Source organism: Nicotiana tomentosiformis, chromosome 11 (assembly GCF_000390325.3).
Source record: "Nicotiana tomentosiformis chromosome 11, ASM39032v3, whole genome shotgun sequence".
NCBI classification, from domain to species: domain Eukaryota; kingdom Viridiplantae; phylum Streptophyta; class Magnoliopsida; order Solanales; family Solanaceae; genus Nicotiana; species Nicotiana tomentosiformis.
In genome coordinates this window covers 102747818-102764414 of record NC_090822.1, presented here as the reverse complement: position 1 = coordinate 102764414, position 16597 = coordinate 102747818, and the positions used below count along the sequence as shown (strand labels likewise).

The window sequence follows — 16597 nt, the reverse complement described above, 5'->3', positions numbered from 1 at the left end:
TAGAACGGCACGGCATCACCTTTCGTGCTTTTACTCTCAACCTCACCAAATAAATAAATAGAAATAGAACGGCACGACATCACCCTTCGTGCTTTTCACTCTTCCTCACAATATAAATAATGCATGCACGACATCACCCTTCGTTCTTTACACTCTTCCTCACAATAAAAATAATACATACACGGCATCACCCTTCGTGCTTTACACTCTTCCTCACCAATCACAAAATCAATAACAATGGATAGATAAGAGTATCACAAAGGAACCAGTATTTTACCCATAATCAATAGCACAATGTAATCTCAACCTTGAATCAATATTCGAAAGTTATCAAATCTTAGTGAAACCAGATATGAGTCACCCATCATTTCAAATAACCCGATAAGCATGGATAGTAGAATTTAAGGCTACAAAATAGACAAGGATAGAATTTCACTCGCATGTTATGACTCGACAACGACGCATAGATGCTCGTCACCTCACCTATACATCATATTTAATAACCAAACACGCAGCAAATGAACACATAATACCTATTCCCTCAAGCCAAAGTTAGACACAACACTTACCTCGCTCTGAAGGCCACTTAATTCTCAATCACAGCTTTTCCTTTGGAATTTACCTCCAAATCACTCGTATCTATTCAAAAATGACTCAATAATATCAAATATTGCTAAAGGAATCAATTATTTTTCATAAATTAAATATTCCAAAATTTCCTCCAAAAAGTCGAAAAATCGACCCCGGGTCCGCTTGGTCAAAACCCCGAGGTTCGGACCAAAATCCTTTTACCCATTCACCCCCGAGCCCGAATATGTAATTAGTCTTGGAATCCGACCTCAAATTGGGGTCTAAATTCAAAAATTCCCGAAATCCCTAGTTTCTACCCTAACCCCTAATTCTACCCTGAAAACTCTAGATTTTAAGTTGAAAATTCAAAAAATGTAATGGGTAATTGAAAGAAAATGGTTTAAAAACACTTACCAACAATTTGGGGAAGAAATGGCTCTTGAAAAATCACCTCTCACCGTTTGGTTTTTGAGAAAAATGAGTTTTTGGCTAAAATACCGTTTTTGGATTCTGTTAAGTGCTGGGCGACAGTGTTCATCGCGTTCGCGAGAGCACTGTCGCGTTTGCGAAGGGTACTGGCTGCCAAGCTTTCACGTTCACGAGACCCAGCTCGCGTCCGCATTGAGCCGATCGTGTTCGCGAAGGGTAAGTCCCACATCACTTCGCGTTCGCGAAGAAGAAAACTTCAGCTGCCCAGTTTACTCTTTGTGTTCGCGAGAGTACCTTCGTGAATGCGAAGAAGGACATGCCAGAACACAGACACTGCAGATAAACCAGATTTCCAAAGTCCAAAACTCACCCGAGCCCTCGAGGCTCCAAACCAAACATGCACACAAGTCTAAAAATATCATACGAACTTGCTCGCGCGATCAAATCGCCAAAATAACACCTAGAACTACGAATTTAGCACCTAATCGAATGAAATTCTCGAGAACACTTTAAAATTACTATTTTCTCAACCGAAGGTCCGAATCACGTCAAATCAACTCCGTTTCTCACCCAATTTCTCAGACAGGTCTTAAATATCATAATGAACCTGTACCGGGATCCGAAACCAAAATACGGACCCGGTACTAACAATGCCAAACATCAATCAATTCTTAAAAATAATTAATTTTTAGACTTTTAATTTTCATAAAAAATTCATAACTTGAGCTAGGGACCTCCGAATTCGATTCCGGGCATATGCCCAGGTCCCATAATTCGATACAGACCCATCGGGACTGTCAAAATACGGATCCGGGCTCGTTTATCAAAAATATTGACCAAAGTCAACTAAAATCAACTTTTAAGGCAAAAATTCTTATTTTCATTAGTTTTCAACATAAAAGCTTTTTGGAAACCTGCCCGAACTGCACACGCAAATCAAGGAGGGTAAAAATGAGATTTTTAAGGCTTAAGAGTGCATATTCGAGTTTTAAAATATAAGATGACCTTTTGGGTCATCACAAGACACCACGTGTTCGCGAAGGCATAGCCCGCCTCACCTTTGCGTTCGCGAGACAGGGCTCGCGTTCGCATAGAGTCACCTTAAGCCCCCTGCCTAGCCTAGCTAAAGCTACGCGTTCGTGTATGACAGGTCGCGTTCGCGTAGAGCAAACCCCCCAATGCTCCGCGTTTGCGACCATGGTCTCGCGTTCGCGTAGTGAAAAATCCTCCCCCAACCTAGATCCACTTCGCGATCGCGAAGCACAACGCACCAGAATACCAGCTGCAGCAAAAACCAGATTTTTCTAAGTCCAATTCACCCTGTAGCCTATCCGAAACTCACCCGAGCCCCCGGGGCTCCAAACCAAACATGCACACAAGTCCTAAAACATCATACGAACTCTCTTGCACGATCGAAACACCAACATAACGCCTAGAACTACGAATCGAAGACCAAATCAAAGGAAATTTTCAAGAAGGCTTTAAAAATTTTATTTTCACAACCGAACGTCCGAATCACGTCAAATCAACTCCGTTTCTCACCAAATTCGACAAACAAGTCATAAATAGATTCTTAAAGCCTTCCATATTTTTTATTTTTCTCACCACAATACGGACCCGGTATCAATAAATCCAAACATCAGTCGATTTATAAATATCATAAATCTTTCAAACTTTTAATTTTCAACAAAAAATCAATAACTCAGGATAGGGACTTCCGAATTCGATTCCGGGCATACGCCCAGGTCCCAAATTATGATACGGACCCACTGGGACCGTCAAAATTCAAATCCAGGTCTATTTGCTTAAAACGTTGACCAGAGTCAACTTAAATGAATTTATAAAGCAAAATTCTTATTAGTATCAATTTTAAACATATAAACCTTCCGGAAGAATACCCGAACTGCGCATGCAATTCGAGAAAGGCTAAAATAAGGTATTTGAGGCCTCGAAATACAGAATTAGGTTTTGAGACCTAATATAACCTATCGGGTCATAACATTATATCACAAATAATGAAACAAGTTTGCGTTCAAAATCAACTAAAGAAGCACTGGTTTCAAGCCCCATACCCAGAAAAGAATCAATATAGAATGAAACACCACAATAAGACAGACAGAGCAGATTAGAGCCTACATCAAAAATAAAAGAATCAAAGGGTTAGACAACATGGCATTCTAGTGAGCTGAAAAAAAAACTTTCAAAGGGGTAACTATGGCAGACCCTAGTAGAACAAAGCATCCTTATTTATATCCAATTACCCAAAGATCACCTTTTATAAAAAATTTCAGAATATCAAGCATATTAGTAGGATTTCAGGTATTGACACCAAAAAATAAAAAAGAAATATATCAAATTAGAAATCACGGCAAAAAGAAAATAAAAAGGACCTTGAACAACACCATTCTTTCTCAATTTTGGCTTGCATCTCACGGGGAGAAGCAACTTCATCTTCCATTTCCTTTAATCGTTTCATTATCTCATCCAATTTCTGACAATTAATCAGATCCATTCATAATCAATAATAATCTTTGTGTATTCATATATAACATAAAATTTGATATCCATGTTTTTGGCATAAGGAGGATAGCAATTAATTTAATACTCCAAACTATATAAAACAACAATTAGGCTTCAACTCCAAACTACTTACGATTGGCTTTGCTGTATGAATCATCCATATAATTCCACTCAATTTGTGTCTGTATGATCCTACTAAGCTACTCCAAAAGGAGATAAAAATAAAAAATCTCTAGCCCTCTCTCTTTGTCCGCGTTCATAGACTAGAATAGGAATTTAAGTATGTCAACTAAGAGGAGCTGAAAAATTACAGCAACCAATAAACTCATCTATACTGAACATTGGATCTTTTATTTTAAAGGACAAGCTGAAATTCATCAATGTCTCCGTTAATATTTTAATCAGTTACGATAGCAAACTCTATGTAAATAAAGTATCATTATAGTAGTTTCAAATAAGGCGTGCAGCAAGCACTCTTTTTAGGGGATTAACAAAAAGATCCTTATTTCCATCTAATAACCCGAAGATCACGATTTGTTTACAGAAATTATCAGAAGATCAAACATACATCCACTAAAAGTAACGGATCAAAAAGAAATCAAGGATAAAAAAAGTAAAAAGACGACCTTGAACAGAACCATGTCTTTCGCAACTTTGGCTTGCATCTCACGAGATGCAGCAGATTCATATTCCATCTCCTTTAATTTTTTTCATCTCATCCAATTCTTTACAAATAAAAGGTTTCAGATCGACTACTAACTAAGGCTTTTCACAGAAAAAGAGAAGTGCTAATAATGCTAGAGAGAAAGGGTAATATAACGACTTCATCATCGGGGGCACTATGATGTTCTATAACTCATTCCATTTCGGCTTCCATTTGGGAAAACCTTCTGTTGGCGATGAATTTTTGAAGAAACCTTTCACGACTGGGTTTCGATTTTGGAGAGATAAAGCCGTCATGATTCTGAAGACGATGGGCTTCAATTTTTTAGAGACATTGGGGATGTGGATTTGGAGAGACGATAGGCTTCAGCAGGGGAGATAAGGGTTTTGGAAAGATATGGATTAGGTGTAGTGAACTGAGATTCTTTATTTACTCCTTAATTTTTTATTTACTCTAATAAAGTTTTATTTTTAAGTGCTGCCAATAGAGGCGACTTAGTCGCTCCAAAATTAGATTAGTGGCGATTAAATGGGTCGCCAGTAAAGATTTTTGGCCTAAATTTTTGTTCTTCACGGGAGTCGAAAATTTTCACCTAGAGTGGCATGTACTAGCAGCGACTCCTTAATATCTGCCACTGATTGTGGAACTTTCTATAGCGACTTGACTTGTCACTACTAAAATGACAACTTTCAGCGGCAATTAGATTACTAGCCACTAAATCCTTAATTTTAGGTGTGACTTCTATAATCGACACCAAAGGTCGCCACTAAAAGTCCCTTTTCTTGTATTGCACCTCAGAACCCGATAAAATTTATAAAATTCGAACACCCATTCCGATACGAGTCCAACCATATCAAAATTATCCCATTCCAACATCAAACCGTCCTTCAAATCATCATTTTACAATTTTGAAAGTTTATACCAAAATTCTCATTTTCTCCCATTCAAATCACTAATTTAATGTTAAATACAAAGATGGAATCATGGAATATAATCAAATTCGAGTAAAGAATACTTACCCAAATCCAAGTCGTGAAGAACCCCTCCAAAATCGCTCAAAACCGAGGTCTATAACTCAAGATATGATAAAAAAATAACCAAACCTCCGATATAAAAGAATCTGCCCAGATATATCCGCATTTGCGGACAAGGAAGCGCATCTGCGCTCTTGCACCTGCAAGAAAATACTAGCATCTGGGACAACAGCCTACCAGCTCAAAACTCGCATTTGCGCAAGGAAGGTCACATGTGCGACACCTCAGAAGCGGACGGTCACCCTGAGCCCCAAACTCGCATCTACGATAGACCCACCGCAAATGCCGCCACGTACCTGCGTTCACCAGCCCGCAGAAGCGGAACTCCTGATCACGCAATAACTCGCAGAAGCAGACAAAATGACAAAAATGTGTGTCCGCACATGCACTCCAAAATGCGCATACGCAAAACATCATAATCATACGTGCCAAAAACATAGAAACAATCCAAAACTCGTCCGAAACACACCCGGAGCCCACAGGACCCCGTCCGAATATACTAACAAGTTCTATAATATAATGTGGACCTACTCGAGGCCTCGAATCATATCTAAAAATATCAAAACTACGAATCGCACCCCAAATCAAACTTAAGGAACTTTCAACTTCTATAACTCTCGCCGAATTGTATAAAATCAACACAAAATGACGTCAAAATTTGCAAGCAAATTCCAAATGATACAACGAATCTATACCAACTCCCTGAATCAAAATCCAAACCCGATATCAATAAAGTTAACTTCCGGTCAAACCTCTCAACCTTCCAAACCTTCAACTTTTTAATTTTCTCCAAAATGCATCAAATTAACCTAAGGACCTCCAAATCCAAATCCGGACACACGCCTAAGTTCAAAATCACCATACGAAACTATTAAAATCATCAAAACACCATTCTGAATTAGTCTACACAAAAGTCAAACTCCAGTCAATTATTACTGCTTAAGCTTCAAAAATAAGAATCATCCTTCCAAATAAATTCCGAATAATCCGAAAATCAAACTCGGCCACACACACAAGTCATAATACATAATACGAAGCTTCTCAAGACCTTAAGCCACTGAAAATGATGCTAATTCTCAAAACAACCGACCGGGTTGTTGCATTGCTGCTCTTAAACAATTCGTATTAAATTAAATCACATATCCTTTAACCGCGTGTAAATTTAATTGTTACTCAGTTTTTAGGGTAAACAACAGTGGTTGATATGCAACTCAGCTAGAGCTAAGATTTGATTCTACAATTCCCAAAGTAAACTGTAAAATGTTTGCAAGTTCACATCTTGATGGCATCAAGTAAATAAAAACTACTGAAAGATTCTACTGGGGTATACTTGGGTGATGAAATAAAAAGTAATGGAAACTTCAAATTGAATTTAAGCAGAGGCGGATCCAGAATTTTAAACTTATATGTTCCTATAACAATCTCAAGTTAATATACATGATTAGTAGACCAACGAACTAGGTTCCAAGCTAAATATTCTTATACTTTTAATGAACTTTTTTAATCCTAATACAAGGTCTATGCAAGGGTTCAGTGAACCCGTAACTTTTGCACTAGATCCGCCCCTGAGTTTGAGTGTGTTCAAGATTCTTTAGAACTAGGGTACAAATTACAGAATGACAGAGGCCAAGTTGAAAAGATATAGTAGCAAATTTATATGAAGATGACAATTCAGAAAAATGATAATGATGAATGGAGGAACATTAATTTGAATTATTATAATAACTACGCCTCAATTTCAATAGATGTTGTTATATGAATTCTCATTGATCATGCTGATCCAGCTTAGCCCATCTTACCAACGATATATTCTGTAGTGTTAGGGTTTATCATAAATTGACTAGTTTTACGCTAACTATCAACCGATCGCAGTCCTCATCTTTTGTCCTGGCTTGGAGACTAGTAACCTGAACAAACTCATATACATACGAAGTTGATAGCTTGACTTATTATTCTATCCAAATTATGTTTCATCATTTCGTGATTCATTTAGTGAAGACAAAGGCGGTTTTTTTTCTTTCTGCCTTAAGCATTAGGGATTCAATTTCACCCTTTTATTTTCTTCTCCCACTTTTTTAATGTTTCCTTCTCATCTTTATTATGAGTTGGTGGTTCTTTTTGCTGTTGTGGAAGGTATGTGGTATTTTTAGTGGGGTTCTCCTTTTGGGGGAGTTTACGTGCACAATCCACTAATGCATGATACTGTCTAGGCTATTTGATTTTGATGGTCCAACTTAAAAAAAATACAGCATCTAGATATAGCAGATTGTTCTTCATATTGCAGAACAAATGAGCTTCAGAAACGAAAGAAGCTGAATTTGGCAGGGATTGTGATAAGCGCAAAAAAATTAGTTCAAGGTTATCTTTGTTTGTGTCTTCCAAGGTAGAGATGGATCTACATAGCTCTAAGTAGTGTCACGGGACACCTGTTCATCGAATATTTTTATTAGATATGTATATATAAATAATAACCAGAATAGAATATAGGATATAAATATAAAAATTGACATTATAGTGATTTATTCATTTGTTCACTTCTTCAAACGTCGACATCACTTATTAAAATCATGTACATCACTGCTGCAAGGGTTATGATAGGTTACAAGTACCTTGCTTTATGTTTTAATGATCTAACAAACTTATTGTCAAGAACCAGATAAGGAACCAGTTACATATCCTCAAGACCTTAAGATCGAAAGGTTCCAGCTTGGAATATTCTTCGACTCTTCAGAGTCATAGGAACAACAGAGGGAACCAATAACTATCATTTCCCGAGGAAACAATACAAGTCAACTGCCCCAACTGTAAAGTTGCTGCCTGCACACGCGACAGTGCAGAAACAATGCAGCAGTCAATTTTATGGGAGTGTCTTTTACCTACCTTGCTTACATCATTCTAGTAATGTCACAAATGCATTATTAACATCAAGGAAGGTAAAAACAAATCACTTATCCACTTAGAGAATTCATCCAAGCACTCTTGCGGTCATTGATCATCAAGCAATCAATTCTCAAGTGCATCAAGAACAAAGAACAACACTACTACGGACCAGTTCCCCACAGCAAGTCATTGTATGTCCTTAGTTGAGTTGTAACTTTATAATAGTTCTTAAACTGTATTTCCTACTTAGTTTGTTTAGAAGTATTCTGTAGGAAACTCTTTGTAAACCTTAAACCTTTGTGTTTGAGTCTTGGCTAGAGTTAGTCGAGTTGTAAAGTCTTTGTAATAGAGTTATTACAAAGTGGCTTGTAATAGAGTATTACAAGTTAGTGAGGGATTACGAGGTTAATTCCTAGGTTGCATAGGTTGTAATCTAAAAGTTGCTCAGTAGTGAAGTTGAAATCCTACAAGGGTAGGTCATGGTTTTTAATCCCGTTGAGCTGGGTATTTTCCACGTAAAATTCCTCTAGTCATTTACTTATTGCTATGTGCGTGTGTTCCAGTGGAACCGATAGAGAACCTAGTTCTCTATAGAGTTTGATGGACCCTTATATTCTATAAATTAGTATCATAGCAGGTTTTTTCTATCAGGTTAACACCTAGAAAGGATCCTCATGGCTGCTCCTCCAAACTTAGAAGAAGGCCAGTCTACTTACAGACCACCTAGGTTCAATGGACAGTATTACGGATGGTGGAAAACTAGGATGCACGACTTCATCATGGCTGAAGATTCTGAGCTATGGGATGTCATATGTGACAGACGCTTTGTCCCTATCAAGAACCTTGGTGACCCAGCTGTAGCCATTCCCAAGACAAGGAAGGAATTCAATGACGCTGATCGAAAAGCCGTAGAAAAGAATTTTCATGCGAAGAAAATTCTTATTTGTGGCATTGGTCCTAATGAATACAACAGGATATCAGCATGTCAGTCACCCAAGGGAATCTGGTAAGCTCTTCAGATAGCTCACGAAGGAACAACACAAGTTAAGTAATCCAAGATCGACATGCTCACAACTGAATACGAGCTCTTTAGGATGAAAGATGATGAATCCATCCAAGATATGCATACTCGGTTCTCCTCCATTATTAATGAGCTTAACTCTCTTGGTGAAACTATTTCAAGAAGCAAGCTTGTTAGGAAAATCCTTAGTGTACTGCCCAGTTCTTGGGAAAGCAAAGTGAACGCCATTACGGAGGCGAAGGACTTGCAGACACTGACCATAGATGAACTTGTTAGCAATCTGAAAACATATGAAATGAAGAAGAAGGACAATGAAAGAAGAGAAAAAGGGAGAAGAACCTGGTTCTCAAGACAGACAATAATGATTCAAGTGGTGAGGATGGTGATATGGCTTACTTGACAAGAAGATTCCAGAAGATGGTTCGCAGGAATGGAGGCATTCCGAAAAGGGAAAGTTCTAGCAAGCCAAAATATTATGACCTCTGTCATAAATGTGGCAAGCCAGGACACTTCATCAAGGAGTGCCCTCTCCTAAAGCAAGATCAGCATAAAAATAACTTTGACAAAGCAGCCAAGAGGAACCCGGTTCCTGATAAATGCTTCAAGAGAAAGAATATCGCTGACAACTTTGTAAAGCAAGCTCTTGCTGCATGGGGAGACTCCTCCAGCGAATCTGAAGAAGAAGATAATCATGATGATACTTCAATGATGTCAGTGGAAAGTGAAGCAAATAAGTATGACTCAATCTTTGCCTTGATGGCTCAATCTGATGATGATGAAGATGACGACGACGATGAGGTAAATTTTCTAGATGTTCAGAGAAATCTGAAATCTTATTCTCCTAAAAAACTCATGCCTTTGGCAAATGTGTTGATCGATACTTATCACAGTCTTATAAATGATATTATACCTTAACTGTGGAGTTAGGATAAGCAGAATAAACCAGAGATGTCTTAGTAATCATTGTTGTTGACTTAAAGGAAAAAAATTGAGAACCTGAAGAAAGAGAAGGATGCCATGGATGAAAAAATTGCACATATAGAACATGAAAGAGATGATCTAATGGTCTCTGTGATAGACCTAAAAGAGACCTTTGAGTGTGTAAGAAAGGGAAAAGAAGTCTTAGCTAAGAGAGTTGCTAATATTGAGCATGAGAGAGATGACCTATTAGTGGTGGTAGTGAACTTGAAGGAAACAATTGGGGAACCTAAAATAGAGAGTAGGCCTGAAAATTCTCAAAAGGGAAAGGAAGTTGCAAGTGAGGCACACATTAAGCTTGAAAGTGAGTTAAATTCAGTGGTCTAGTCTGTGTGTTGAGCTTGAGAAAAACAAACAACTTCATGAAGAACTAGGAAGAGTGAAGAGTGACCTTGAAAAATCACTCAAGTGGACCTGGTCCTCTGATGCTACCACTGCCATGTACACCAATAATGGGGGAAACAGGCAGGGGATCGGGTTCCAAAGGGAAGAGATTTCCTACAACCCTTATAGCAAGTACGTTACTGTACCTGATAATTGGCTTTGCACTCACTGTGGTAACACTGGGCACTTTAAAGAAAACTGTAAGGCCAGATTTCAGTCACAGCAGAAAAACAAAATTTTTGCTAAAAAAATAACTACTGGTAGAGAACCTGGTCCCTCATATAAAAAGCGCATGATGCCTGCTTGGACCAGAAGATCCCTCATTCACCCCTTTCCTCATTACAAGGGACCCAAACTTGTTTGGGTTCCTAAGTCTAACTTCTGATTTTCTTGTGCATGGAACAATGAAAGGAAGTAGCCTACAATGGTACATGGATAGTGGCTGCTCAAAGCATATGACTGAAAGTACAAATGATTTCCCTTCACTTAAAGCCCTGCAAGGAGGGAGTGTATCCTTTAGAAATGGCAAGAAAGGATACATTCTGGGAGTTGGAAGGATTGGGAAGTCTCTCTCACACTCAATCGAAAATGTGTACTACTTGAACGAGTTGAAGTACTGCTTGCTAAGTGTTTCCCAGATCTGTGACAAGGGAAACAAGGTGGAATTTGTATAAAAAATATGTACAGTCACAAACCTAGTGACTGGTGAGGTGGTGCTAGTAGCAAAAAGATACAAAAATATCTATGTTGCTGATTTTGAGTCTCTGCGGAATGGTGATCTCAACTGTCTAAGTGTTATTGATGATGATGCTAAATTATGGCATAGGAGGACGGGTCATGCAAGTTTCACGTTGCTGAACAAATTGGTCAGGAAGGACTTGGTTCGTGGTCTGCCCAAGTCAAGTTTCAAGGACCACAAAGTGTGTGATGTATGTGTAAAAGGCAAGCAAGTTAGATCCTCGTTCAATCCCAAAAAGGAAGTCAGTACCTTAAGGACGCTTGATCTTCTTCACATGGATCTATGTGGACCCATAAGGGTGGCAAGCAGGGGAGGAAAGAAATATATCTTCGTTATAGTTGACGATTACTCCAGATTCACCTGGACTCTGTTTCTCAGAACCAAGGATAAAACCTTTGAAGTATTTGTTGCCTTCGTTAAAAGGATTCAAGTGAAGATGCGTAATAATGTAGCTTGTATCAGGTGTGATCATGGGACAGAGTTCGACAATGCCAAATTTGATGAGTTATGTACTGAAAATGGTATCACTCACAATGTTTCAACTATAAGAACACCTCAACAAAATGGTGTTGTGGAGAGGAAGAATAGAACTCTTGAAGACATGGCAAGGACAAATGTTGATTGACAGTGGGATCACAAAGAATTTCTGGGCAGAAGCTGTCAATACTGCTTGCTACTTGGTTAACAGGTGCATGATCAGGTCCCTTCTGAACAAGACTCCATATGAACTGCTGAATGGAAGGAAGCCCAAACTGACACATCTAAGGACTTTTGGGTGTAAATGCTTTGTCCTCGACAATGGAAAGGAAGGTCTTGGAAAATTCGATGCCAAAAGTGATGAAGGAATCCTTCTGGGATACTCATCCCAAATCAAAGCTTACAAAGTATACAACAAAAGGACTCAATATGTTGAAGAGAGTATATATGTGATCTTTGATGAATCTCACCTCTCCTGTGACAAGGACATATGTGTTGACCAAGATGGAGAACCTTTATCTGTTTTAGGTGAAATTATTTACATGGAAAATGGAAAAATTGACATGATGAGTCAGGTCAAGGATTCAAATGACAATGGCACAGATGGATCCCCAGCTGACATAGAGGAACCCAGTTCCTCAATCACAACAACTGAAGTTGAAAATAGAGTTGTTGATGCAGTCTAAGGTACTCCACTTGCTAAAGTAAGAAGCGCCCAAGAATCTCAGTCAGACATACTTGGGCCCTCTACCAATGAGGTTCAGGTACCAAATTGGAAGCACAAAAGCTCACATCCTCTTGATAACATAATCACCCCTTTTGACTCAGGAGTTCAAACTAGATCAAAAGCAAGAAACTCACTTGCCTTTTCAGCCTTTCTCTCTCAAATAGAGACTAAAAACATCAAATAAGCTTTGAAAGATGCTGACTGGATCACAACCATGCAAGAGGAGATGCATCAATTTGAAAGAAATAAGGTATGTCACCTGGTCCCTCGACCTGCAGATCTAACTATCATAGGCACCAGGTGGGTATTCAGGAACAAACTTGATGAGTTTGGATATACAACAAGAAATAAGGCAAGGCTTGTAGTTCAAGGTTACAATCAGGAAGAATGGATCGATTATGATGAAATATTTGCTCCAGTTGCTCGAATGGAAGCCACTATAATTCTTATTGCCTTTGCATCTCATATGGAGTTCACACTGTTCCAAATGGATGTCAAAAGTGCATTTCTAGTATGGGCTAAAGCAGGCTCCCCGAGTTTGGTATGAAAGGTTGTCAAAATTCCTTCTAGAAAATGGATTTACAAGAGGGAAAATTGACAACACTCTTTTTCTGAAGAAACGAGGGAGGAACCTACTCATTGTTTAGGTATACGTTGATGATATCATCTTTGGAGCCACAACTGACTCTCTTTGTGAAGAATTTGCAAAACTCATGGGGAGTGAGTTCGAGATAAGTATGATGGGAGAATTAACTTTCTTCCTAGGACTTCAAGTGAAACAATCTCTAAAGGGAACATTGATAGGTCAGCAGAAGTACATCAAGGAATTACTAAAAAGGTTTGACATGGAAGCATCAAAAGTCATTGACACCCCTATTGCCACAGCTACCCGTCTAGACATGGATGAACCCAGTTCCCCTGTAAATCAGACCATGTATAGAGGGATCATAGGGTCACTCCTGTATCTTACTGCAAGCAGACCAGACATCATTTTCAGCATAGGTCTTTGTGCAAGATTTCAATCCAATCCAAAGGAATCTCATCTGAATGCTGCCAAGAGAATATTGAGACATCTCAAGGGAACGCATGACCTGGTTCTCTACTATCCCTCAGGTGACAACCTTGATCTTATTGGGTATACTGACGCTGATTATGCAGGATATCTGGTGGACAGGAAAAGCACGTCTGGAATGGCACATTTCCTAGGTTCTTGCCTAATCTCAAGGGGTATGCGGAAACAGAACTCAGTGGCACTCTCAACTACAGAAGCAGAATATGTAGCAGCTGCCTCTTGCTGTGCTCAACTACTGTGGATCAAGCAGCTGTTGGAAGACTTTGGAGTGCTCTCAAATTGTGTGCCTCTCTTAAATGATAACACAAGTGCACTCAATATGGCAAAAAATCCGGTTCAACATAAGAGGACCAAGCACATTGATGTACCATCATTTTCTCAGAGACAATGTTAAAAAAAGGCTTATATGCATGAAGTTCTGCAGTACTGAAGATCAAATTGCAGATATTTTCACCAAAGCCCTGAGCAGAGAACACTTTGAGAAAAATCGCTTGGCACTGGGGTTGATAAAACCCAATGGAGAACTTGGTCCCTCAATGATTGGCTATGAAAGAAACATTTAGGTAAATTGAGCTAAAACGTATTTTCTGACAAAGTCTAACTCACTTCTATACCGTTACAGGTAGACACACATGATGATTACAGAGCAAATAGGCAGTTGATGCAGTACGCGCTGGTAAAAAGGGCAAAGCTTACAGATGCAAGATTAGTCAGGGAACCTGGTTCTCTTGACAACAGGTTAGTAGTTTCTCTATTCTCTCATGCATAATTTTGAACGGTTAAAACAAGTGCCACATCATCAGTATGTCAGTTACTTTTTCCTTGTGTCCTTTGAACCCAAACGCCTCACCCATTGTGAACCGAACCAACTCCCAAGTACCTTGCTTTATGTTACAATTACCTTGCTTTATGTTTTGATGATCTAACAAACTTATTGTCAAGAACCAGATAAGGAACTAGTTACATATCCTCAAGACCTTAAGATCGAAAGGTTCCAGCTTGGAATATTTTTCGACACTTCAGAGTCAGAGGAGCAACAGAGGGAACCAATAACTATCGTTTCTCGACGAAACAATACAAGTCAACTGCCTCAATTGTATAGTTGCTCCCTGTACACGGTACAGTGCAGAAACAATGCAGCAGTCAACTTTATGGGGAGTGTCTTTTACCTACCTTGCTTACATCATTCTAGTAATGTCACAAATGCATTATTAACATCAATGAAGGTAAAAACAAATCACTTGTTCACTTAGAGAATTCATCCAAGCACTCTTGCGGTCATTGATCATCAAGCAATCAATTTTCAAGTGCATCAAGAACAAAGAACAACACTACTACGGACCAGTTCCCCACAACAAGTCATTGTATGTCCTTAGTTGAGTTGTAACTTTATAATAGTTCTTAAACTGTATTTCCCACTTAGCTTGTTTAGAAGTATTTTGTAGGAAACTCTTTGTAAATCTTAAACCTTTGTGTTTGAGTCTTGGCTAGAGTTAGTCGAGTTGTAAAGTCTTTGTAATAGAGTTATTACAAAGTGGCTTGTAATAGAGTATTACAAGTTAGTAAGGGAATAAGAGGTTAATTCCTAGGTTGCATAGGTTGTAATCTAAAAGTTGCTCAGTAGTGAAGTTGAAATCCTACAAGGGTAGGTCGTGGTTTTTAATCCCGTTGAGCTGAAAATTTTCCACGTAAAATTCCTCTACTCATTTACTTACTGTTGTGCGTGTGTGTTCCAGTGGAACCGATAGAGAACCTGATTCTCTATATAGTTTGGTGGACCCTTATATTCTATCAGGTTATGTTTATCACTGTAGACCCTATGTAAGATAGCTAGATTATGATGCAACAATATACAGAGTTGACAGTAAAAAGTTTGCAAGTTTACATCTTGATGGCAACAAGTAAATGAAAAGAACTACTGGAGTCATAGTGGAGTATATTTTGGATATTTAAATAGAAAATCAGAAGTTCAAACTGAGATTTAGGGGGTTCAGGATTTTCAAGATTAACTTGGTGTGCAAATTAGGGGGAATTACACATAAATACAACTCTCACACATATATTGTAATTAAGTGGCCTATATCTAACTTTGCAAAGTTGTCGCCCAAACATAATAGGCTAAGATTCAACATCCAACACCAAATAGGTTCTCGAAATAACTATTTGTTTTTTAAATATACAAGTTTTTAATCTAATTTTTGAATCAGTAATTGTTACTCAAACATTAGTTCAACAAATCAAATCCATTTGGGTGGTGAAAAGTGGATTTTTAAGATAATCCACCATTATTGAACATGCTTAAATAAGTATATTTATAAGAAATTTGGACTGGATATTGTCTAGACTTGTTAGAAATAGTATAAAGAGGTTGTATACAAAATTTGAAGTCATTTAATGAAGATTTGGACTATTCCGCCATTGTTGAACAAGCTTACATAAGTGAGTTTAAATTTTGAATTTGGTTTTGTGAGAAATTTGGAGTGAGTGTTATTTAGACTTGTTAGAAATAGTAAAAGGAGGTTATATATAACATTTGAAGTCATTTAATGGAGATTTGGACTGATTTTGAATAAGAATTGCAAGTGAAAATCGTGGAAAAAGTTTGTCTACAGACTCTTTTATAAAGGTGTAAAAAAGTGCATAATAGTGTATAAGAGGTGTTTATACACCCATGTACACTATTATATAATACTATACAAAAACTGATTTCGTCTTCTTCCTTGCGTCTTTTCTGAAATTGAACTCAAATCTTGCTCAAATCTACTCCTTATACTTTAAATTTAAATTTTGAACTCCTTTTGATGTTCTCAATCAATTGGAACAGCACACAATCCAAATAACTAACAAACTCAAAAAATTCTATTTTTGAAAGCGAAGCTTTGAATGTCCTTCAGTGGCAGACTTCTATTCTTCAATTTTCTTACATTGCAACCACCTTTTGCCCGAAGAGAGAGAAAGAGATTAGAAACACAATAAAACAATAAATCCATGGGGAAAAATGAGGATTCTTATATGAAAAATCTCCCACCTTTTGTCTCTAGAAATTTCAATATCTCTCCACTTTTTGTGGTATGTTTGGGTGAACGAAAGCAGAGGGAAAAA

General features: G+C 38.1%; 2 protein-coding genes and 1 long non-coding RNA gene across 3 annotated transcripts; 2 read left to right on the top strand and 1 right to left on the bottom strand.

The window, feature by feature from the left end:
• Window positions 1–3451: 3451 nt before the first annotated feature.
• LOC117278312 (uncharacterized) lies at window positions 3452–4877 on the bottom strand. Its single transcript, XR_004508687.2, has 2 exons — window positions 3653–4877; window positions 3452–3490 (listed from the first exon to the last, which is right to left on the bottom strand). It is a non-coding gene; the product is annotated as an uncharacterized lncRNA (long non-coding RNA).
• A 7034-nt stretch (window positions 4878–11911) lies between these two features.
• LOC138901943 (uncharacterized) lies at window positions 11912–12382 on the top strand. Its single transcript, XM_070189743.1, has one exon. The coding sequence runs from the start codon at window positions 11912–11914 to the stop codon at window positions 12380–12382; it is 471 nt and encodes a 156-aa protein (XP_070045844.1).
• A 255-nt stretch (window positions 12383–12637) lies between these two features.
• LOC138901942 (uncharacterized mitochondrial protein AtMg00810-like) lies at window positions 12638–15325 on the top strand. Its single transcript, XM_070189742.1, has 4 exons — window positions 12638–12964; window positions 13071–13859; window positions 14118–14233; window positions 15232–15325. Exons 1-4 carry the CDS (start codon window positions 12638–12640, stop codon window positions 15323–15325), a joined length of 1326 nt encoding a protein of 441 aa, XP_070045843.1.
• Window positions 15326–16597: the final 1272 nt, after the last annotated feature.